Source organism: Pristis pectinata, chromosome 6 (assembly GCF_009764475.1).
Source record: "Pristis pectinata isolate sPriPec2 chromosome 6, sPriPec2.1.pri, whole genome shotgun sequence".
Lineage (NCBI taxonomy): Eukaryota > Metazoa > Chordata > Chondrichthyes > Rhinopristiformes > Pristidae > Pristis > Pristis pectinata.
Genome location: NC_067410.1, coordinates 98002505 through 98028599, shown reverse-complemented (window position 1 = coordinate 98028599; position 26095 = coordinate 98002505). Strand labels below are relative to the sequence as shown.

At 41.4% G+C, this 26095-nt stretch overlaps 1 protein-coding gene across 2 annotated transcripts in view; it reads right to left on the bottom strand.

Moving 5' to 3' along the window:
• The window catches only part of LOC127571651 (transmembrane protein 255B), a 66190-nt gene extending 42125 nt beyond the window's left edge, over positions 1 to 24065 (bottom strand). Inside the window, exons 1-3 of one of the 2 annotated variants that reach the window (XM_052018231.1) lie at positions 23756 to 24065; positions 18796 to 18938; positions 13240 to 13302 (exon numbers count right to left, since the gene is read on the bottom strand). In XM_052018231.1, coding sequence (XP_051874191.1) covers positions 13240 to 13302; positions 18796 to 18938; positions 23756 to 23984 — 435 coding nt within the window. In that variant the 5' untranslated portion in view covers positions 23985 to 24065. Of the gene's footprint in view, positions 1 to 13239; positions 13303 to 18795; positions 18939 to 20119; positions 20145 to 23755 lie in introns of those variants that run through there. The other variant, XM_052018233.1, reaches the window with a different exon arrangement.
• Between the last annotated feature and the right edge of the window lie 2030 nt (positions 24066 to 26095).

Sequence of the window (26095 nt, the reverse complement as noted above, 5' to 3'; positions counted from 1 at the left end):
TCAGCCAGTTTAGCAACTATCCTTTAGGTGCCTTTATTTATATATATTGTAACAAGTTGAAGTCTCAGCACCAATCCCTGTGGCACACCATTTAATACATCTTGTCAACCAGAAAAATACTCATTTATGCCTACTCTCTGTTTTCTGTTAGTCAGCAAATCTTCTCTCTGCACCAATGTATTACCCTCTACACCAAGGGCTTTTATTTCCATAACAACCATTGATTCTGCACCTCATCAAGTGCCTTCTGGAAATCTAAGTATAGTACATCCACCAGTTTCCCCTTTACCACTCTATATTACTTCTTAAAGAACCGCTGTAGACCTTCAAAATGAAATAAAAAACTGCATATGCTGGAAATCTGAAATAAAAATCGAGAAAGCAGAAAATATTGGAAACACTCAGCAAATCAGGGGTTGAGGTGTGGTGTAGAGTTGCAGCGGAAGATTGTGCAAAACTAATGTTTTTCAGATGTTTAGTTATAGGCCTAGTCACTTGTATGATTCAGCAAACGAGACAACAAAAACTTGGAGCTTGGCCACCAAATGCACACATACACAGTTGCCTTTTGTGCACTGCAGCCCTATCAGAATCAATAAATTACTTTGAGGGGATATCAGTAATGCATCATAAGCAGACTGGATGAATGGCATCCAGGGGTTATTGTCCACCAAATCATTCAGTGAGTCCCGCAGTAAGCTACTGTACATTAGATTATTTCACAAGTTAGAATCTTGTGGCATCAGTAAGATTTGGAAATGCCGAATTAGAACTTGGTTCCAATCCCACAGGCAAAAAGTTGTAGATAATGAATGTGGATGAGCATGGGAATAAATTACTACTGGTGTTCCCCCACAGTCGGTCATAAGCACTGTACTCTTCACTACATTTTGCAACTACCTGGATGGTGGTGCTAGGAATTGGGTTACTGGGTTTGCAGATGAGAGTAAAAGAAATCGACGAAGAGTGCAATGGAATCATAAAATCATTACAGCTCAGAAGGATGTCATTAGGTCCATCAAGTCCTACAAGGAGTCATCCATTTAGTCCCACACTCCAGTTTTCTGCTGTAATTTTTTCCTTCAAATATTAATCTAATTCCTTTTTGAAAACAACTTTTGACTCTGCTTTCATTACTATTTCAGGCAGTGAATTCCACATCATAACTATCTACTGTGTGGATTTGATTTTCTTTATTCCTCCTTGGATACCTTTGCTGATTTCCTTAATTCTGCATTCACTGATCCCACCAATGGGAACAGTTTCTCTTGTTTTTACAGCTCCTCTGTCAAATTTCCTCTCTACCTTCTCTGCTTTCATGATACCAACCCTAGCTTCTCCTATCTTCCACTATAAGTGAGGTTCTTCATTTAACTATGCATCCAGTTGTGGAATGGATTAAGATGTGCTGGGGAAGCAGATTACATAATGATTAACAGTGTTTAATTTAGATAACTGCAACACAGTATGTGTTGACAGGGTTAGGAATACATGTGTGACACAGAAATACATGGATAATGTGCAAAGAACAACACTGAAACATAAAGAGAGAAAAAGATCCAAATGTTCTTGTGCACAGATCTCTGAGGTTTTGTGATTAATGTTGAGAAAATGTAGTGTTGTGTTTTATTAATAAAACCAAGTATTCGGCTGCATTAGTAGAATCCTTTGGTATGAATTAAAGAACATTGCATTGATGCTCTCAAGTTTAGTAGTGTGTATACATCTGGATTACTGAGCCTAGTTTTGGTTCCTCCCCTTTACTGGGACACTAAAACACCAGAAAACTCGAGAGAAAAGCTTCAAGATTGATCCTGAGTTTTTGAGAACCTCAGTCACATTGGATCAAGGAGATTGGTCTATTTGCTTTACAGCAGAACTTGCCAAACTGTTTAGCCACATCTCACTCCCATTCTTTCCACTAAGTGTAAACAAGGAATAAAAACTATTTGTTGTTATAATTGTTCCTTTCCCATGCTTGACTTTCCACCAGTTTGAAAACTGAGGTGTTAGAGCAGCATAATCTTGGAAGCAACTCGGTTGATAAAATAATTAAAAGGCCAGCAGTAGCCAATTAATTCAGGAGTTTATTTGGGAGAACCAAAATTTTCTTGTTTAAAGGACATAGGGCAGGGAATAGACTAGCGATGAGGAGATTCAGCATTCCTTAAAGAGTAGTGAGCCTGTGAGTGATGTCCAGCTGCAGACCTTCAAATGTGAACTGTACTAATCCTTAAATGACGTAGGTACTGTATTGTGCAGAAGAGTTGGGTCAGATTATCCTCAAGGATGTTAATCAGTTGTGTGATGCACCAACCATCATTTTAAATGTAGCCACCCTTTTGGAAATTCAACAACAACCAAGGACTGAGGTGTTGGGACTTAATAAATCACAGGTGCAGAGTTTGAAGTCTAGGTTAAGAAGAGAGGCAAGGATGGGGTGGGGGTGGCAAATCAAAATTTGATGAGGCCAAGGTATTGGTGATGGTTGGACCTATGGTTGCAGGTCTGGGGTGAAGTGGAGATCAGTGGTGGGTGGGGCTGGGACACATGACAGGTACTGGGGTGAAGGAGGGGTAGTCATGGTGATTAGCAGACATGGGAGTTCAGCAAGGGTTAAATTTTGGGTAGAGGGTGGTCAGTAGCAATGGTTTTAGTGGAATGGAATGGTGTGGGGGTGAGGCCCTTTGAAGAAGAGCTGATAGGGTAAATAACTTAAAGGGAGCTACTTAATTCAAGCTTCCAGTGAAAGGCTAAGACCTGTTTTAAGAGCCTTTTTTAAGCAAGCAGTGCTTAAAAAAAACCCGATTGGGTTGTAACTGCCTAACAACAGAGCAACATGAATTAGTTCCTCTCAGAAATGTTCTAAACAAGAATTGTACTAGGAATGACGTTGTAATGTTTTATAAGATGTGGAAAGGGGCTCACCTGTGTAAATGTGATTTGTGATAGGAAGTTTCTGTTTATGGTACAGTGTAATTCATCCTGTAAAACAATGTAATCACGTTGTGCTTCAGTAACATTGATTTTCATATGGGTAAAGCAGACAGAGCATATGTCTAATAAATAATACATGGGTCGTCTGGGCTCCTGGAAAGGTTTCAATCACCTGAAGTGGGTTGTAGAGAAATTTAACAAAGAATCTTTTCCCTTATCAACCTTGAGTTTCCCGTGATTCTTATCTTTCTCAGAAAATTACATGGGGGAGGGAATGGAGTAATGGGTGGGAGAGGGAGAGACCGGGGGTGGGATGCTTTAGTCACCGGGCATTAGTCATCGTGGCAGGTGAAGGACAAGCTGGTCTTTTTGTAATGGATCGAGTCCAAGCAAGGATCAAAAGGAACCGTTTGATGACAAAAGTATACTGGAAGTACAGAACTGCCAATATATTTTAGTAGTCAATACTCCCTTGGTGTTTCTGAAGGTAACATGTCCTCAGCATGGTGAACTATGGCTCTAACCGCAGTCCTGAATGTCCACAATGTAAGCAGCATAGCTGTTGCAAAGGAAGCAACTGCTCTTCACCAGCAGAGAAGCACCCAGTAGACACAGGCCAGCTATTATACCTTGCTTGAGGACTCTCAGCCTTGCTGCCTGGTAGAGGGTGACCTCAGCATCCAACCCCGGCTGTGTCACGTCGAGAACGGCAGTGCAGAACCTGAAAACGTCCAAGTGATTGGCTGAAACTATGGGGGAAAGTTTGATAACACTCTCTCTTCCTTCCTCCCCTTCCTGCACACAACCACACTCAGTCTCTTATCGGGCACCAATTTTATGAAACATTCCACAAGAGCACCGACAACTTTGTATCCCACACTAAGGCCACATAGAAGGGTCTTGGGCCTGAAAGTTTAACTCTGTTTTTCTTTATGAGAAACACTCTCCCCAACCTGCTGAGTGCTTCCAGCATTTTCTGTTTCAGATTTCCATCATCTGCATTTGTTTTTGATTTTGCCCTACCTTAACAAATGGACTGCCATGCCGAGCCCAAAACCACCTTTATCCACTTGGATAAAATCAAACCCATTCCCCTCGCATCTCAACCAACCCACACGTTCTCAACTATCCCTTGTATTCCTGAATAGTTTCAGGCAAAGGTTCATCACTGACATCCCCAATCTCATTTTCCTGATCCTGGCGGTTGTGGCCCCATCAGTTGGTTGTCTAGCTGGGTGAAATGTTCCCAGAGCCAAGTGATCTAAGAGGTAAGTGGAGAGGGCCAAAAATATGGAATCAGAATCATGTTTATTATCCTGAAACATTGAATGTGGGTCTTCAGGATTCTGCACCTCCTCCCTGATGGTAGTAATGCGAAGAGGGCATGTCCCAGATAGTGAAGGTCCTTAATGGTGGATGCTGCCTCCTTGAGGCACTGTCTCCTGAAGACGTCCTCAATAGCAGGGAGGGTTGTGCCCGTGATGGAGCTGGCTGAGTCTACAACCCCCTGCAGCCTCTTTCGATCCTGCGCATTGGAGCCTCCATACCAGGCTGTGATGCAACCAGTCAGAATGCTCTCTACTGTACATCTGTAGAAATTTGCAAGAGTCTTTGGTGACAGACCAAATCTCCTCAAACTCCTAATGAAGTAGAGCTGCTGGTGTGCCTTCTTCGTGATTGCATCAATGTGTTGGGCCCCAGATAGATCCTCTGAGATGTTGACACCCAGGAACTTGAAGCTGCTCACCCTTCCCACCACTGACCCCTCAATGAGGACTGGTGTGTGTTCTCCCAACCTCCCCTTCCTGAAGTCCACAATCAATTCCTTGGTCTTGCTGACGTCGAGTGCAAGGTTGTTGTTGCGACACCACTCAACCAGCCAATCTACCTTACTCCTGTACGCCTCCTCATCGCCAGCTGAGATTCTGCCAACAACAGTGGTGTCATCAGCAAATTTATAGATGGCGTTTGAGCTGTACCTAGCCACACAGTCATGAGTGTAGAGAGAGTAGAGCAGTGGGCTAAGCATACATCCTTGAGGTGTGCCTGTGTTGATTGTCAGTGAGGAGGAGATGTTACTACCCATCCAAATATGAAAGAGTTTCCACATTGAGAACCTCTCAACCCACCAAACCGCAAATGCAAGTCATTTTCGATACCAAGAGACTGTCTTAGAAGAGAAAGCATTCCACCATGCTGAGTGAAAATGTTCCTAATTGTTTAGTAATAGCATCATAGTACATAACAGCCGAAGATAATTAATCAGGAAATTCAGAGCATGACTATTTTACAATCCTTTTGGTTATCTGTCCTACTAACTTCTCATGCAGCTCATTATCAGACTTTGTTTGCTAAGGCCTCTTGAAACATTTTTGCTCTATAAAAGGCAATATATAAATTGAAGTTTTGTTTAATGTTATAACTGTACTTTCAGTAAAAAGCCAGCTATCCATTATTACTAATAATTATACCATGGTAATATATACTGCTGTCAGTCCTTAATCAGGAGCAGACTTTATCAACTGGCAGAGCTCTGATGTGAAAAGCTCTCTGCCAGAACTCATGTAAACAACTTCAACATAAAATTTACAGATCCTTAGAGAATATTTTCAATAAGCTGTGTACAGTTCTATCCTGAACACATGCAGGGCTGCAAATAAGGCAACTTGCTCCACCAGAAACAAAAGTAACATCAACAAAAATACACAGTGAAAGTTGATCCTTCATATTTACCCAACTGGGTTATCTACACTTCAAATCTCAATTAACATCTTAAGACAAAGGTGCTAGAGTTCGGTCACTGAAACACAGAAGTTAACACATAGATGAAGGAAAGGATGATTAGCTGCCACTGAAGTAATGTAAATTCTGCAAATTAAATGGCAAATTTAAATGAAAGCAGTTTGGAATATAATTAATTTTGGAACATACTTGGAATTTAACTATTTCTCTTTCCACAGATATGCCTGACCTGCTGAGTTTTTTCAGCATTTTCTGTTTTTACTTTATTTTGGAATATAATATCTGGTTGAAAGAATCTTCCCAAAGCCCCTTCACAAATGTTCAGTTTTTTCACACATTTAAAGTTAAATGAAACAGGACAGCAGACTTGCTTCCCCCTGCCTCTGCCAGGGCACAAGATTAATACAATACATCCACCTGGACTTCTGGCTTGAGGGGCCTTCAGGAGTGCCAATGACCACTGGCAGTGGGGTCTCATGGTTGGTGTTGGAAAACAGCAACCAGAAGACCCAAACTCAAAGATTTCATCCTGTGGCTAAATAGTTTAGAAATTTCTTCTTGGTCCTTCCATATACTTCATGCCAACACTGATTCTTTTGCCATTCCCTGAACTGTGGCTTCTGATTATTGACCCTTCAGCCACTGGAAATTGTTTTTTCCTTATTTAGTTGATCTAAACTCACATGATTTTTAAACACCTCTATCAAAATGCTGCACCCTCTCAGCAAAGGACAATCAGTACTTATACCCTTTATAGATAAATCCTGGGATTTCTGAAGCTTTATTAACTGCTTTGTCCCTTTCGAGGAATTATGTAGAAACACCCAGAGATCTCCCAGTTCTTGCACCCCTATAAAATGGTCCTGTTTGACACACATCGTCTTTCTTCCTCTTCCTCTTGAAATAGATCATTTCACACATTTCAATCTCAAGTTTTATATGCGACATTTTTGGCCATTCTAATTGTGCTTGTCCTCTTGAAGTCCGTTTCCATCTTCATCATTGTAACAGTGGAAAAGGAGGTAAGGAGCACTGGAGATGTGGTGAATAGGTTAATGAGCAAAGTATGGAGGGGGCAGTGAGTGAAGTATCAAAATCAGGTTTATTATCGCTGACATATGTTGCGAAATTTGTTGTTTTGTGGCAGCAGTACAGTGCAAGACATAAAAATTGCTACAAGTTACAAACAAAAATAGTATAAAAGAGGAATAACGAGGTAGTGTTCATGGGTTCATGGACCGTTCTGAAATCTGATGGCAGAGGGGAAGAAGCGTTGAGTGTGGGTTTTCAGGCTCCTGTACCTCCTCCCCGATGGTAGTAACGTGACGAGGGCAAGAGTGAAGCAGCAAGAGGAGCAGTGAGTGGGTAGTGCATTAAACAACAAGGAAATGGCGAGAAAGCAGAGAGAGCTGTGAAATTTGTGTCTTTAGACAAGATTAAAAATATCAGTATCTGGTAATGCATGGTTAAAATAACATGTGTTTCTCATGGATGGCCCTCTGCCCCTCCCCAAAAAAATATTGTACACTACCGACTTAATGCCATTATTGCAATCTAATCCAGAAATAATCTCTTGGTGATGAATGTTGAACATGCCCTATTGACCTTACATGAGCAAAGTGCATTTGGTCCAAGTCATAGGGAGATACAGCACAGAAAAAGGCCCTTTGGCCCACCAAGTCCATGCCAACTATCAACCACTCATTTGTACTAATCCTACATTAATCCCCTTGATTGAATATGATTGATGAGGGTAGGGCATTGGCTGTTGTATACATGGACTTTAGTAAAGCTTTCGACAAGGTTCCTCATGGTAGGCTGATCCAGAAGATTAAGCTACATGAGATCCATGGAGACTTGGTAGATAAGATTTAAGACTGGCTTGGCCGTGTAGTAGTGGAGGGGTGTTATTCTGACTGGAGGTCTATGATCAGTGGTGTTATATATGTGTGTGTTTTTGGATGAAAATGTAGGTGGGCTGATTGATATGTTTGCAGATGACACAAAAATTGGTGAAGTTGTGGAATAGTGAGGAAGGTTGTCAAAGGATTCAGTAGATTATAGACCAGTTGGAAATGTGGGCAGAGAAATGACAGATGGCGTTTAATCCAAACAAGTGTGAGGTCTTGCACTTTGGAAGGTCAAATTTAAGAGGAAAGTATACAGTAAATGGGGGAAGCCTTCGCAGCATTGATGTACAGAGGGATCTTGGAGTGCAACACAAGTAGATAGGGTGGTAAAGGTGGCATATAACATACTTATCTGTCAGTCGAGATGTTGAATATGCAATTTCACAAGTCATGTTGCAGCTGTATAAAACTTTGGTCAGGCCACATTTGGAGTATTGTGTGCAGTTCTGGTTGCTGCATTACAGGAAAGATGTGGAGGCTTTGGAGAGGGTACACAGGAGTTTTATCAGGAGGTTGCCTGGATTAGAGAGTGTTAGCTATAAGGAGAGGTTGAACAAACTTGGATTTGGGGCTGAGGGGTGATCTAATTCAAATATATAACATTATGAGAGGCATAGACAGGGTAGATAGTCAGAGTTTTTTTTCCTAGAGAATCATGGACTGATTAGGGACAGCCAGCATGGCTTTGTGAAGGGAAGATCTTGCCTCACAAGCCTGATAGAGTTCTTTGAGGAGGTGACCAGGAAGATTGATGAGGGCAGTGTGGTGGATGTGGTTTACATGGATTTTAGTAAGGCATTTGATAAGGTTCCTCATGGTAGGCTTCTTCAGAAGGTCAGAGGCCGAGGGATCCAAGGAAGCTTGGCTGTGTGGATTAGGAATTGGCTTGCATGTAGAAAGCAGAGGGTTGTGGAGGAAGGAGTGCCCTCGGATTGGAAGGCAGTGACTAGTGGTGTCCCGCAGGGATCGGTTCTGGGACCTCTACTTTTTGTGATATTTATAGATGACTTAGATGAGGGGGTGGAGGGCTGGGTTAGTAAGTTTGCGGACGACACTAAGATCGGCGGTGTTGTGGATAGTGTGGAGGGCTGTCGGAGCTTACAGAGGGATATTGATAGGATGCAGAGCTGGGCTGACAAGTGGCAGATGGAGTTCAATCCGGAGAAGTGTGAGGTGGTACACTTTGGAAGGACAAACTCCAGGGCAGAGTACAGGGTAAACGGCAAGGTACTTGGCAGTGTGGAGGAGCAGAGGGATCTGGGGGTTCATATTCACGGTTCGTTGAAAGTTGCCTCACAGGTGGAAAGAGCAGTTAAGAAGGCCAATGGGATGTTGGCTTTCATAAGTCGTGGGATTGAGTTTAAGAGCCGCGAGGTTATGATGCAGCTTTACAAAACTCTAGTTAGGCCACATTTAGAGTACTGTGTTCAGTTCTGGTCGCCTCATTATAGGAAGGACGTGGAGGCATTGGAGAGGGTGCAGAGGAGATTTACCAGGATGCTGCCTGGATTGGAGGGTATTGAATATGAGGAGAGGCTTAAGGTGCTAGGGCTTTATTCACTGGAAAGGAGGAGGATGAGAGGAGACATGATAGAGGTATATAAAATATTGAGAGGAATAGATAGAGTAGACAGTCAGCGCCTCCTTCCCAGGGCACCAGTGCTCAAGACGAGAGGTCATGGCTTTAAGGTTATGGGTGGGAGGTTCAGGGGAGATGTCAGAGGGAGGTTTTTCACCCAAAGAGTGGTTGGTGCATGGAATGCACTGCCTGGGGTGGTGGTGGAGGCAGATACATTGAACAGGTTCAAGAGCTTGTTGGATAGGCATATGGAGGAACGTGAGATAGAGGGATATGCGGGAGGAAGGGGTTAGGTAGTGTGAGGGTGGTCTGATGGATGGCTCGACACGGTGGGCCAAAGGGCCTGTTTTGTGCTGTATGGTTCTATGGTTCTATGGAAATGTCAAATACTAGAGTGCATAGCTTTAAGACCATAAGATGTGGGAACAGAATTAGGCCATTCGGTCCATCGAGTCTGCCCTGCCATTCAATCATGGCTGATTTTTTTCAACTCCATTCTCCTGCCTTCTCCTCATAACCTTTGACGCCCTTACTAATCAAGAACCTATCAACCTCCGCTTTAAATATACCCAATGACTTGGCCTCCACTGCTGTCTGTGGCAATGAATTCCACAGATTCACCACCCTCTGGCTAAAGAAATTCCTCCTCATCTCTTATAAAGGAGCGTCCTTCTATTTTGAGGCTGTGCCCTCTGGTCCTAGACTCTCCTACTACTGGAAACATCCTCTCCACGTCCACTCTATCCAGGCCTTTCAATATTCTGTAGGTTTCAATGAAATCACCCCCTCATCCTTCTAAACTCCAGTGAGTACAGGCCCAGAGCCATCAACCGTTCCTCATACATTAACCCTTCCATTCCTGGGATCATTCTTGTAAGCCTCCTCTGGACCCTCTCCAATGCCAGCACATCCTTCCTTAGATATGGGACCCAAAACTGCTCACAATACTCCAAATGTGATCTGACCGACACCTTATAAAGGCTCAGCATTACATCGTTGCTTTTATATTCTAGTCCTCTTGAAATGAATGCTAACATTGCATTTGCCTTCCTTACTACCGACTCAACCTGCAAGTTAACCTTTAAGGAATCCTGCACCAGGACTCCCAAGTACCTTGCAGCTCCGATTTCTGAATTCACTCTCTGTTTAGAAAATAGTGTATGCTTTTATTCCTTCTACCAAAGTGCATGACATACATTCCTTACGCTGTATTCCATCTGCCACTTCGTTGTCCATTCTCCCAACCTGTCCAAGTCCTCTTGCAGACTCCCTTCTTCCTCAACACTACCTGCCCCTCCACCTATCTTTGTATCATCTGCAAACTTGGCCACAAAGCCATCAATTCTGTCATCCAGATCATTAACATATAACGTGAAAAGTAGCGTCCCAACACCAACCCCTGCGGAACACCACTAGTCACCAGCAACCAACCAGAAAAGGCCCCCTTTATTCCCACGCTTTGCCTCCTGCCAGTCAGCCAATGACTTGACAACCTTTCCTGTAACACCATGGGCTCCTATCTTGTCTAGCAGCCTCATGTGCGGCACCTTGTCAAAGGCCTTCCGAAAATCCAAGTAAACAACATCCACTGACTCTCCTTTGTCAATCCTGCCTGTTACTTTCCTCAAAGAATTCCAACAGATTTGTCAGGCAAGATCTCCCTTTAAGGAAACCATGCTGACTTCAGCCTATTTTTATCATGTGCTTCCAAGTACCCCGAAACCTCATCCTTAATAATGGACTCTAACATCTTTCCAACCATTGAAGTCAGGCCGAGATGAGAGGGGGACAGTTTAAAGGTGGCAACTTTATTTTTTGTTTACACAGAGAGAGTGGTAGGTGCTTGGAATGCACTGCCAGGGGCGGTGGTGGAAGCAGCTACAATAGATGATGTGCAGGCAGATGTGTAGTGTAAATTGGCACCATGGTCAGCACAGACATAATAGGCCAAAGGGCCTGTTCCTGTGCTGTACTGTTCTATGTTCTATACCTCTGGCACTGTGAGGCAGCACCACTATGCCACCCACAAGTGTCTGCCTTTTCCTGTTAGTTTTTGGATCAGGGGCTATCAACTAAAGAGCTGACCATTAATTTCACACAATTAACATCACATAAGCAAACCCTTAACACACATTTCATGAACAGGTGTTTATGCAATTCATTCATTAAAGGTATACCATTTATTCATGGGGCCTGTGGTTCTTACACAACTACGCCTTTATTATTTTGTTCCCCTCAGACCTGAAACACTATGTTTATATAACTCACACAACATCAGAGCAGACTTTTGTCTTCTCCTCGAAGATATCATTTAGCAAAGCAGAACACCTGCCTTTCATTAACCTAATTGCCATAAAAATTGTGCAGGTTCTCCACTGGGTGGGCAATCAGCTCTGACAGTTTACTTTTCTGGCAATAAACTGGGAGTAAAGACAAATAGTTACCCCATCTTGTTATTTCTGTCACATCAGCAACCTGATCAGCCAAGTGGAAATAACTGGATTAGCTCCAAAGTTGCACATGAAATTCCAACCAGGCAGACTCTGAGCTTAAACTAGGGACACATAAAAAAGGCACTTCACCAGGGATAAGAAAAATCACACAAATATGCACAGTAGGAATCTGGTGAAACATTTTCCATCTGTCAAAAAGTAAGTGTGATATATTCACATGCAGATACATTTCAGATGGTAAGGATCTGATTAAGCTCGAGAGGCTACAGAAAAGATTCACAGGGATGTTGCTGGGACTGGAGGGCTCGAATTATAAGGAGATACTGGATAGGCTGGGACTGTTTTCCTCAGACCGAAGGAGGCTGAGAGGTGATCTTATAAAGGTTTATAAAATCATGAGGCGCATAGATAAGGTTGATGGTCACCGTCTTTTTCACAAGGCGTAGGTTTGAGGTGAGAGGAGAAAGATTTAAATGGGACCCATGGGGCTGGTTTTTCAAAAAGAAGGTCGTGAGTATATGGAATGAGCTGCCGGAGGAAGTGGTAGAGGCGAGTACAGTTACAACATTTAAAAGACATTTAGACAGGTTCATGATTAGGAAAGGTTCAGAGGGATAAGGGCCAAATGAGACAAGCTCAGGTAGGGACCTTGGCAGGCATGGATGAGTTGGGCCCATGGGCTTGTTTCTGTGCTATATAACTCTTATTTCTCTGACCAAAAAGTAACATTTTTTCAATTAAAATGATTACAGTACTTGATAAAAATATAACAAACTAGCATAGCTCATTTTACGAAGAAAGGACTTGTACGTGCATATCAGCCCCCGCAACCACAGGACATCCCAAGAGGCTTTACCACCAAATAAAATGCATTTGAAGTGCAGTCACTTCTTCTAAAGCAACATCTGGCTGTGTTTAAAACCTCTGTCACATTTGTCTGCTTCGTTATATCTGTTCCTGCGCGTCAATATTCTGCGGCGCACACAGTTTGTGTGCAGCACATAGTGATCCGTTTTTCAGATGACATGAATCATGAACGGACAGAACAGTTAGATCAAAACTGTTCCCACTGGTGGAGAAGTCAAGAACCAAGAGGCAAAGAATGAAGGTGATTGGCAGAAGAACCAAAAGTGACACAAGGAAACTTTTTTTGCCACATGGGTGGTGTGCCGCCAGGGGTAGTCAAGGAGGCAGACTGTTCAGAAGGGGGCCAGATAAGAATATGAAAGCAATGAATTTGCAGGGTTACATTGAGAGGGTGGGGAAGTGGAACCAGCTAGATTGCTCTTACGAGAAGCCTGTAAGATTGTGACAGAGTGAATGGCCTTCTTCCTTGCTGTAAACATTCTGAGATTCTGTGACTAAACTGAAGTCCTGTCTGCTTTCTCCAAGTTCCAGAGATGGCCAGGTATTTATCCTTACTGTCCTCGTTAATAGTTATCCTTCCACCAACATCACTAAAACAGGTTACCTGGTTATAATCACAGTACTGTTTGTGGGAGGTCGCTGAACGCAAGCTGACTGCTGTGTTATAACAGCACCTACAGTCTTGAAGTACCTTCACTGGCTGTGAGCCACTTTTTCTGCTGAGCTGGAAGGATGTGAATAAATGGCTTACCAGTTGTTTCCGATTTTCATCCAGAAAGAGTCCCAGCAGTGCAAGGAAAGACCCAAAGGCAAGCTTTAGAAGAAAGCGAAAACGATTCTGTGAGTTATATCACTCATAACATAATGGATCTCAATAAGTAGTACTGTAATGGATTTAGTAATAATAAGCTAGAGATTTTCTTTCAACTATCCCACCAAAATATATATCATTAGCACACGCCAGTCATGAACTTGGTTGCCCTGTATGTTTCTGTTTCAGGCTGCAATAATTTAGTTTGGAAATTAAGTTGAAGTCAATGGATTTCTTTTCAAGATCACAAACTCAACATAGGAAAAGTAAGTTATCTACAAAATTTATTATGTTTTAGCTGAACTTCTCTTCCAAAATCTGGACATACATAATCGAGCTGTACACTCCAGCCCACATCACCCATTCCATAAGCATTGGAAGAATTCCCTGACTCTAAAGCAATGCTTCTGGTTTGCTCGCTCTGCCGAACTGTTGGAACTTTATCTATCAAGCACAGTGCTTCACCCTACCTCAAAACCTATTTTTGATATTATTTCAATGTCTTCAAATTCTTCATGAAAACTCAATCCTGTCACCAGGCCTTCTATACCAGGTCTGGATACATTTTTTCCGAACACCTCTCTTCATTTTAGAACTGATGCTAAATTTATACTGGGAAACAAAACTGCAGATGCTGGAATCTGAAACAAAAACAGAAGTGATGGAAGAACTCAGTCAGTCAAACAGCATCTGCGGAAAGGGAAACCGGATAACATTTGATGAAGGGTCTTCCATCTGAAACATTAACTAGTTTTTATCTCCACAGATGCTGCTTGAACGGCTGAGTTCTTCCAGCATTTCTCTTTTTGATAAATTCATACTTTCTGCTGACTGACTCAAGGAAAAGGCAAATATTATGGCCTTAGTTAACAGCTTTTTGAAAATCAATACATAAAAGAATCATGCATTTCCTTCATCAATCTGCTCTGTTATTTTCCTTTTGGAAATCTATTAATTACATCAAACACTATTTAACTTTTATAACTGTCCTTAACTAATTTTACACAACATTATGACCTCCAGAAGCCTGAATAATTCCAGTATTAGCCCGACTGGTTAAGTTGCCTGATCTATTTTACTGTGTTCCTTAGCATCAAATAACAAGAGCTCCAACCAGTACCGTGCATAAAATAGATTGCCTGGATTCTGATCTCAGAAACAGTTCCTTGCAAAGTTCAAGCAAACAATGTACCGTGGACTACCACGTTCCTGACATTGATTTCCATCTTATTGCAATGCAACCAGCAGCCCTGATGTCGTCAAGCCAGCTGAGAAACCAATCATATGGATGAATTCTGACAGCAAACCAGGAAGGAAGAAGGACAATTCTTACTTAATGTTTTAAGCACCTTACAGAGCCGTAAGGATTCAGTCATACATAAGATGAAGTTGGAAGCTGTAATATTCTAAATAGTCGGGAAATTTCCCACAACTATTCAAGTTGGCTGACTAGAAAAAAATTTCCATTTCAAAATTTGCAGGCCAGTTGACTCATTTACTTGACTCTAATCACTCAGTTTCAGAGCTTCCAACTGAATTAAAAACGTCTGAAACATTTGCAATCAGATACCATTTAGTATAACTTGCTCATAGTTCAATATTAATTACTTCTGTCATATGGTAACATTTGTTTGACAATACAAATATTTTCTTGACCTTTAACAGTCAGTGCAAATATAGATAAATCATCTTCACATAGTAGCCAGACCCATGCATTCTCTCTCCCAGCCACAACCTTTCCAGCAGATGATCACAGTAGCCATTTTAAAATTGATTATATTCCAGCATATCTTCAAATTCCTGTTAGAATTTCTTGCGATTTGACAGAAGACTAAACTTAGATTTGACCCATGTTACAATTTGGATGTAGTGCGTGAATAATATATGGAATTAATTTTAAGTCAGAATCATACAACTTGATGAAGGTTATGAATAATTTGCATTATTTACAAGCACTGGGCCTCCATTTACACTTACGTCCGTTAACTTTCTCTGCACAGTCTCTACTATTTTTTGCAGTACTGTAAATAATAAGCAGAAATGGAAAATGTGGCCCAAGATCAGTTTATAAATGAATCTGTTATGCTACCATTGTTGACAAGAACTGGACTTATTCCAAAGGGATTAACCACCCTCATAAATGGACAAATACATTGTATTCCATGCAATATATTTGAAAATTGCATAAGAGTTTTCAAAAAAGCTTGTTAATTGATGTCCAAATATTACTAATATTTACCATGCTAGTCAAGATTACATCAATTATTGGCCAAGATTTTCCCATCAGCAATTAGTGACCCAGAATGATGTATATATTAAAAAAGCAATTATCCTACAATTCTGGAAGACATCATAAACCTTAGCAGTATGACCTAAGGCGACAGATTAATAAATCAATTATCGAATAGAACATCAAGGACAAAGACCCGTCCAATAAAAACAAATTGCTGAATAAATCTTTGGAAGTAGCCTCAGCCAGCTGCCAAACATGTCAAAAGCTTTGACTGTTCTGAGTGTCTTTCAATCTCAGAAACAATGGGAAAGCTATTCCAAATTAGTTAGAAGTTGAAAAATTATTAAAATATTTTTAAAAGCAAGCAAGCACTAAAATATTTAACAAAAGCAGAAATGGATCAGTGAGGAGAGAAGCAGTCAATACTTTGGGTCAGAAGGAACTGTCCAAAATACTTAAATTCCAAAATTTCAAGAGCAGATAAAAATAAGTAAGAACATTCGACAAAGTTCAATTAATTCAAAAGAGTAAATTACCAAATGTGCATCTTCTCCACTCCTTTCCAATGGAGGGTGATGCTCTTCCTATACCAGGTCTAACCTGATGCAAGCTTTCCAAGTGGAGACTAGACAGGAAATTGCCTGTGAAGAGCAGTCAGCAGCCTAAGGACATCTGTGTTCACACATTATTGAGCAGGAATTCTGAACTCAGTGATAATAATGAGGGAAAATTCCCATAGTACTATGCCAAACTGTTAATAATTTCTGAAATATCCAGACCAATTTGTTTTCTGGGGCATTTACCTCAATTATATTCCTTGTATTCAATGTAAAAGGCCATTTCTATAAGTTATAAGTGAGATCTTGCTTAACATGAATCGTAATATGCCTTTAACAACCAACATTTAACAACATGTACCAGAATTAGGTTTATGATCACTGACATATGTTGTGAAATTTGTTGTTTTGCGGCAGCAATACAGTGTAAGACAAAAATTACTATAAGCAGAGTTCAAACAGAAACAGTTAATACATGCATCCATGTCTCTCTGCGATCTCTGTAAAGTAGATTTACTTGTGATCAGTGAGAAAACTGGGGGGGGGGTTGGTGTGGGTGGGAGGAGTGGGGGGAGTTCTACAGTAATAAGTAAATATGTTGTCTCATTCTAGGGTAGGAGGTAAAAATTGCTTTCTGTCCTGAAACAAAATTTAGAACTGGTCCTGAAATAATGTTTTGCTCTAGTGCTTTTTCTGTGTGTATGCTACTGAAATGTTGTTTCAAACTGGCTAATTTTGCAAATATTTGCAGAGGCCACAAATGTATTTTGGCACTAAATGCAGTTAGATTTTGGTTGACCTAAAATGGGTTATATCCAAATTCTACGCACTCTTTCTCAACCTTTCACATGGAGCTTACATTCCCAAAAATAAGCTAATAAGTTTCGAGCTATCAAGTATTTCCTCTTCTCGGTTAAATGATGCAGAAATTGTGGCTCCGATTGTATAGTAGAGCTACCCTCTCACAGCTCCAGAGACCCCAGGTTCAATCCTGGCCTCTGGTACAGCCAGCGTGAAGGTTGCATGACTGTGTGGGTTTCCTCTGGGTGCTCTTGTTTCCTCCCACATCCCAGAGACATGCAGAGTTTAATTGGCCATTGTAAATTACCCAGTGTGTGTAGATTGGTGGTGGAATCTGGAAAGAGTTGATGGGAATGTGGGGGAAATAAACTGGCCTTAGTGTAGGATTAGTTAGTGTAAATGGGTGCTTGATGGTCAGGGTGAACTGAGTGGGGCAAAGGGCCTCTTTCCATGCTGCATGGCTCTATGACTCAATGACTCTTAACGTTCAATTTCAATGCCTCTTAAAATGGCATTATGTACATCAGGCATTATGTGTGGCCTCTCAAGCCTGAGAATGCAGCCAGTAGTATTGTATATTTAAACTGACTGCCAGTTTCAGGTATAAAATAATTTTACATTGACAAGCTTAAAGGTGACCAGCGTTATCAGGGGCTCCAGTGATCTCTCACTAAACTGATGACATTTCAGAGCATTTGACTTTCTTACCATAGACAAAAATAACTCTGATTTGTAAAACAACTTTCAAGTTTTTAAGGCCTCTGAAGTACTTCACACACAATAAACTATTTCTGAATTTTAGTCATGATTGTTTTGTAGGGAAATAGCTACACTAGATATTTAGCAACAATCTTATATTTGCCACAACTTGTACTTCAAAAAAAATATTGTATGTACCCAACCATATGTTCTTTTTTCATAGTAAATTCCTTCTTATTTTCACCTCATCGCTCTACTGCTATGAATGGTTTCAACTAGCTACTTAAAAGGAGTATAAGAGCAACGTGGGGCCAATTCTCCCCCGAAGTTTACAAGAAGACATGTGGTCCCCATTTAAATAACAACGTTTCCAGTCTCCCAGATAAAAGAGGTGAGGAGATGCAGTGGTGTATCCAAAGGAAAATCTTTGTAAATTATTCTGTAAACAAATGAGAGACTGGGCTGTTTGCTGTAATATTATGTCCAACTGGAAGTGCAGCTTTGAAGCATAGCCTTGCCTAGATTTGCCACTTAAACTACCTCCATACACAAAATAAGCAGCAGAGTAAGGAAGAGTGGAATGTACACAAGATATTGAGCTCCTGTAAAATTCAATAGTTGCTGGGTCTTGGTACTTCTGCTACCAGTGGAGGGCATTGCTGACATTAAACGTGCCTCACTAACTTCCTAATTAGAGAAGACAATCTATATCTCAGAAGTGTTGAAGCAACATGAAATAAGAATAGAGACCTAGTACACAAAATGTATCAATGAAAATGGTTAAAGCTGCATTTGGTACTCTTGGAAAATAGTGGAAATATTCAGCAGATCAGCCAGCATCCGTAGAGAGAGAAAGTGAGTTAATGTTTGATTGCTCTTATAGTAATGGTTTCAGAGTTGTTGTAGGAAATGAAGTACAATTTTGTCCTTCCTCACTCCTGAATTTCTCTGTGTCTTAAAACCTGGTACGTTTCTAACTTTTGCCGGTTCTTATGAAAAATCATTGACATGAAATGTTAACTAATTCTCTGTCTGAGGATTTTCATGTTTTTCTGTTTTTATTACAGATTTCCAGCATTTGCATCATCTTTCTTTTTGCTACTTTGGTACTACCTCCTATGGTCTCAAAGAGTAGACACGTTTGTGGGTGTTTCCGTGGGGAGTGACAATTTATCTTCTTAAAGGGATTTTCCCATTTGCACTTACAATTATTCCAGATGCATAGCCGATGACACTTATATTCTCTGTTCTTGTTGCAGTGAATATACCGACAGCGGTGATTAGGAGTGACAGAAGTAGGAGAATGCTTGAAAGCCATATAGCTCTCTTCTTCCTTTTCATCAGTAACTCTGAAAAGAGGAATATCTTGGTAACGTTATGCTGTACAATTCCATTTCCATTCCTTCTTATGATTCCTGACCACAGTCAGGAGATAAACTGGCTATCAGCTACAAGCTATTTAATTGGAACATATTTTAAATAACTGAGTAATGAAATATTTTGGTATTTTTTCTACAGAAATATTATTACTCATTCTATGAAGAGGACAGGTTGGAAATTACAATGATTCATATAATATTGCTTCTATTTCATATATTTAAATATGATAAATATGTTTGTAATTATTCCTTGGAGTTTGGAATAATGAGACATGGCTTTACTCAAACATACAAGACCCTAAGGGGGGCTTCACAGGGTGGATGTTGAAATGTTCTCACTCGTGGGGAGTCACAAACAGGGAGGGAAAGCAACAAGATAAGGAGCTGGTCACTAAATACTGAGTTCAGTAGATTTCTAGTCCTCTGATTTAAGAGAAATTTCTTCTCTCTGAGGGTAGTGAATCTCTTGAATTCTCTGCCCCTGAGGGTGGTGGAGACCAGATCATTAGACATACTTAAGGTGGAGATGGGTAAGTATTTAAAAGATCAAGGAGCCAGGGGTTCAATTCCGGCCATAGTCTGTAAGGAGTTTGTACGTTCTCCCCATGTCTGCGTGGGTTTCCTCCGGCTGCTCCGGTTTCCTCCCACATTCCAAAGACGTACGGGTTAGGAAGCTGTGGGCATGCTATTGTTGGCGCCAGAAGCGTGGCGACACTTGCAGGCTGCCCCCAGAACAATACACAAAAAGATGTATTTCACTGTGTGTTTCAATATACATGTGACTAATAAAGATATCTTATCTTATGGGGCTTTAACTCACTGCTGCCTTGCTGTGATGTCAAAGTTGATGGGTTGCCTAGCTTTCCTATAAAGTACATCAGTCATAACAAATACTTTCCTACATATTAGCCCAGCTAATTTAAAAAAATTATCCATCGCTTTCTGAAGTATTAAGGTTAATTGTCCTGGTCACTTGCAGTTTCATGGAGAGTGCAGTGCACACAGCTCAGCATACTAGTTCCCAAAGGGGCTTCACAGGGCAGATGTTGAAATGTTCTCACTAGTAGGGAGTCAAGCTTCATGTGCCATGTGACTGAGTTGCCCTACTGCCTGTTAGGGGAAGTGGACTCTTTGTATGTATCAATACTCACCAATGCCTCAATATGTCATTCTGCCTGCCTCCCCTTTTCTCTGCTCTGTATGGCTTCTTCTTCATATTAAAACAGCAAAAAAACTACCCCTGAAAAGTTCTCACTCTGGTTGGGAAAGCACGACAACTACCAGCCCCTCTCGCTCTGTGTCTGAAACAAGCCTTCCACTGCAAAGATAGAATGGCAAACTAAAATCCCAACAACAGGAGCTTTAAAGCTTTGGAGATTACTAGTGAATCTCCACGCCCTTCATGTTAAGAAACTTTACTCTTTCGCCTGCCTTGGATAACGCTGGCAACAGCTCAACTTCAAAATTCTGAACTGAAGTTACCATGTGTGCTTAGCTGATGGTACTCAGAACTTCACCACCACTGGCCTTCATTATGACGCACTCAAGTGAGATCCCTTGGTGCTCTCAGGCAGTTTGTGGGAACACCCAAAAAGTACACCAGGATCCAAAGGGATTGGTTTCGTAATGGGAAACAAATTATTTCTGCCCCATTTGTTCTCAGAAAAAAAAGTTCCTTACCCAGAAGATACTTGAAATCACACCAAAAATGGTGTATTTCTCCACCTCCGCATTTTCCTCAGTACACATTGCAACAATCTCTCTCATCTGATGTGAAAAAATAGATTTGACTGTTGCTCTTTTCCTCAGTTGATGATTTGGCCACAGACGCATTAAGACTTTTATGCCAAGGAATAACAATCCAACAATATAAAGATTACTGACACAAATTTGAATTACCAAACAGTTTGCAGTATAATTTAAAACACATTTCAATTAATATCTTAATTTTAATTACATTTTTAAATGCCATTTATGCCATAATTTATGTTTAATCAGAGCATATTTCCAAATAAACAATCCTGAAAAATTGTGAGCATTGCATACACTCCACAATAAGCTTGCACAAAAGAATTAATGTAAAACTTTCTTGTTTATTAAGTTTTCCATTGTTTTAGGAGTTCATTTCTGTGGAGCTGCTTTCAATATATAATTAATTCGTTTCTTCAGAAAACATGCCTAAATACACATTGGTTGTTAGGAAAGGTAAACCCTGGTTAAAGGAATTGGGAAAGGGGGTGTTTCATATCAAACAAAAATGCAAAACAATAAATAATATGATCAAAGTCATTGAAAACTGTAATTACACCTTGCCTTATTCATGCTGGTGTAAGAACGTGTCCAGTTTTGATTTAAGAATTCTCACTGCATTTGATCCAAAATTCAGTCAATTAGGAAAATGTTTTGGAATCAAAGGTTATAATACACATTAACAGTTCAGGGCTTGCTTGTGGTGAGCAAAAGCAGCTTGATTTACAATTACGCTCTTTATTTTCTGATCTGAAATTTCCATTTTATACACTTTATATGTAATGACCTATGGAAAGTAAAAGTAAATTAAAATATTCAGTATAATTATAGGGCTCAAAACATCCACACACGCAGTTCAAAGTTGCCTTAGGTATTTGTACCTACAATTATATTGCTGTTGTTTTTGGATGTGCCTTTGTTAACTTGATTCCCATTTCAGAATCCATTAGCTTGGGGTCTGATTTCATTGCTGCTCTCTGCTTGCTCACTAGAACCAGCTATTAATGTTTGTCAGTGAGCCATGAAACCTACAAAGGCTGATATCAATTCATGGGAGCATCGTAGGAAGTGGGAGCTTTGTTTGTCTTCTCACCCCCACCACCCCCTCCCCCCGCCAACTCACATCAAAACCCTAACTTTCATGATCTGTGCAATTGAGCAGATCACTGGAAGAAATCAGAAGGTAATGCAAATCAAAACAAAATATGCTGGAGGAGGGCCCACTTTGTATCAATGATAAGCAATCGGTCGCGTTTCAGGACTAGGGTGATATAATTACCTCTTGCCAACAGTTTTAACAAATATAAGTAACTTAAAAAATAAAAACAAAATGAATAGAAACAAGCCCCATTCAGCCTCACACGTGCCTGTCCACCATTCAATTGTCTGATCTTTTACCTCAGTGCCACTTTCCTGCACTAACCCTTCTCCCTTGATCCCCTTAATATCTTAAATGAGTCAGTCTTGAATATATTCAGTGACTGAGGATCCTCGGCTCTCTGGAGCAAAGAATTCCATAGATGTACTAACGTCTGGGTGAACAAGTTTCTTATCATCCCAAATCTCATACATTTCTGATAGTTTTCTCATATCGTAGGAGGCCATTTGGCCCAGCAAGTCTATGCAGGCTCTCAGCACTTTCCCATCAATCCCATTCCCCCATTTCTTTCCTCTCTGTAATCTATTGTCTCTCACATGCCCATCAATGGAACTCAACACTCTTGCCACCCACCAACACAGGGGGTAATTTAGAGTGGCCAATTAGCCTACCAGCACATCTTTAGAATGCAAGATGAAACTGGAACACTCCAGTGAAGCCCAGGTGATCACCAGGAGAACATGCAAACTCCATCAGGCAGCATCTAAGGTCAGAGTCAAACCAAGATCATGGAACCTGTGTGGAAGCTGCACCATTGTGCCTCCCTGTGCAGTCTTAAGTGGTGGGTTCCTCATTTTGAGACTGTGAACTCAGGTTCCAGCCACTCCTGGCAGGTGGAACGTCAACCATATCCACTCCAGCAGGCCCTACATTTCAATAGGTTCACTCCAGGCACCGTGCACTTAATCTCTCCTCATAGGTCAATATCCAGCGGTGGAGAAGGATGTCCAATTATCCCATGTGAACTTAGTCACTCCGTGTAAAAAGTCAACTCCAACTGGGTCAATAGCTTTAAACGCCAGAAGCAGTGGGTTTAATTCTGGTGCGTGCGTTGCAAAAGCAAATGAAGATTCCAATGGAATTTAAAACAATAAATGTTGGGAATACGCAGAGGAAACGGGTTCGCGTTAGATTAGAACTATTCTTAAGAAGATTTTTAAAAAATCAGATTCCAACATTTTCTCTTTCAGATTTCTGCGAGTGTTTTTAATTGTTTCACGCGAGTGACGTGCTGAGTGTATAAATTTCGCTCTCTATGTCTTCATATTTCAAATCGGTGGTTCGATCTGCAAATGCCATGCAGACTGTAAACGGCGTCCTGCGATTTACAAACCAGTATTAGTAAATTACACCCCTCTTCTCGGGCACCCTTGAGTGGAAACGGACTTTAACCAAATCAAAATCGAATTGATCTTGATTCTGTGCGAATGATTCCGGAGTTGAGATTTACGCACAAGTAGCATTCTGGGCGCGATGCAAAATAACTTCGAGACGGAAACTAAAGGCGCCGTTGCTAAATGAAATTTCGCATCTTTTAACGAAATCCTAACGTTTCGCAAAGATTAGCGTGAATAACGTTTAAACGCTTTCAACAGACGCCAACAATACAAACGAATATTGCTGATTATCGATGTGCAAAATGTAATTTATTGACATCAATCGAAACAAATGCAACTGATTAATAACGATTTAAGTTTGTACAATTTCTAGGTGAGAATTAGGTTTCTTGGGATTTGCTGTAATTGTGGGTGGGGTGGCGTTGGCGGATTGAGTCAATGAGCCACTAACCACAAAAAAGCTAATGGGAGACACTTAGTTTAGATGAAGGGGAAAGAGAGGTTCGGAATTAAACAACTGCATAATGTAGTTCGATACTCACCGAATAGTTCGGAACGAACTTGGGGTAGATTTTGGCCCAGGAATTGTTGCATGGTGCGCTTCTCTCTGCAAGTGAAACTGGTGCGGGGAGCGGCGTGGGACGGTGAGGGGGAGCTATCGCTGTGCTGTGCAGTCGCCAGGTACTGAGCCCGGTCTCGTCTTCCCGGAGTCGAAAGCACCTCGGGTTTCCACGTCCCTGCGCCCCGAACCTGACCTTCCCGGCTCCACATTCACTGACAGCCCGTCCTGGTAATGGCAGGGAGATGGGAATCATCCGGTGCCGAGCCGACAGGGCGCAGACTCTCGCCAAATTTTGCACTACCTTCCTCGCACACTAAGTTACATAAGCGCCGAAGCCCTTGTGGGATAATGTTCCCGTGAACTAAAGAGGGTGTTTTAACCCTCTGACGCCCGTCACAAAAACAAATGGGGGAACAGCGGCCGCAGATACATCATTTTGGGGCTTGGTTTTAGTTAACCGAGCACACCCAGCGGGGAATGTGACTTTTGGAACTATTTTCAGCAGTCTGGTAAAGATCACTTCGTGAGCGTTTCTTGGAGATAATCTAACTAATGAGTAGGAAGAATGGAAGGAATTATTTAGCGTGTAACGTGCGATGAGGTCTTTAGTCAACTTTTTAAAGTGAGGCTTGTGTGTGCGGACAGGGTCCAGAAGTCGTTTCCAAATTCACCGGGTCGAGAACAAAGAGCTACCATCGCTGGCTGGAAGGAGTTGGAGATTGGTTTTGAACATCCAGCTCGATTAAAACCGCCCACTATTTAGCAAATTTGTATTCCGAAATCTATAAATACGTTAGAAAAGGGTTAATCCGTTCCCGAGTATTGGAAGTGTTGATACATTTCCCCACTAGCTACTCGACACGTGCCTTCTTTACCTTTGACCCGTTTGTTTGACATGTCTGAGGATTCCCATAAGATAAGATTTCTCTATTAGTCACATGTACATCGAAACACACAGTGAAATACATCTTTTTGCTTAGTGATTTGGGGGGCAGCCCGCAAGTGTCGCCACTCTTCCGCCGCCAAAGTAGCATGCCCACAACTTCCTAACCTGTACATCTTTCGGAATGTGGGAGGAAACCGGAGCACCCGGAGGAAACCCACACAGACACAGGGAGAATGTACAAACTCCTTACAGACAGTGGCTGGATTTGAACCCGGGTCACTGGCGCTGTAAAGCATTATGCTAACCACGGTGCTACCGTGCCTGCCCCTTTTGATGAAAGATCATCCATCCGAAATGTTCTCTGCTTCTCTCTCCACGGATGCTGCCTGACCTGCTGAAATTTCCTGCTCTAATTTGCCGTGCCCACAGTAACGTGCACCTGACACCCCACCTCCCAGTCCACACCTTCCCCAAATTAAGGCACCATAAACTGGACATATTATTTTTTTTTAAAAAACTAACAGAAAATGCTGGAAACACTCAACCAGTCAGGCAGCATCTGTGGGAAGAGAAATAAGTTTCATCAGAAGTGGGCAAGAGAGGAGTCAAGTAACAAATCCTCTCCAGCTTATGAACACCCAACTTGTATACAGTCTGTACATACTGAGCAGTGCTTGGGAGACCAGATGGGTGGATTTGCCAGCTGCTGTGTGGCTTGCAGGCATCCCCTGCATTGTTGGAACGGTAGTCGTGACCGAGTTGTTAAGGCGATGGACTAGAAATCCATTGGGGTTTCCCCACACAGTTTCAAATCCTACCGACAACGGGAGCAGTGGGTCTGGCCGAAGTAGCCCATCTAATTTGCATTTCTCTGTAGCTGTGACACTTTACTCTGTTATTGTTTTTACCCTGCACCACCTCAATGTACTGTGTAATGAATTGATCAGTACAAACGGTATGCAAGGCAAGTTTTTTGCTGTACCTCAGTACAACTGACAATAATAAACCAATTTACCAATATCTGAATGGTTAAGTTAAATGCCCTGGTCTAACTACTCATCGCCCTTGGTTGGCTTATGTCTTTATTTCAATATATTGCTGGGTGCCACATTTCTGACCTGTGAACTGTTCAGGTTATGAACAGTCGTCGGGAACTGAACCCAGAATTAGATTTATTATCACTGACTTACATGAGGTGAAATTTGTTGTTTTGCGGCAGCAGCACAGTGCAAAGGCATAAAATTACTATAAGTTACAAAAATAAATAGAGTGCAAAAAAAAAGGAATAGTGAGGTAGTGTTCATGAGTTCATGGACCATTCAGAAATCTGATGCAACTTGGGGTGTAACTTGGGGTGGACCTGTAGGTTTAAGTTGCAGAGACGGTAGGTTGGGGGGATAGGACAGAGGGACTGTCAGTGATAGGTTGAATCCA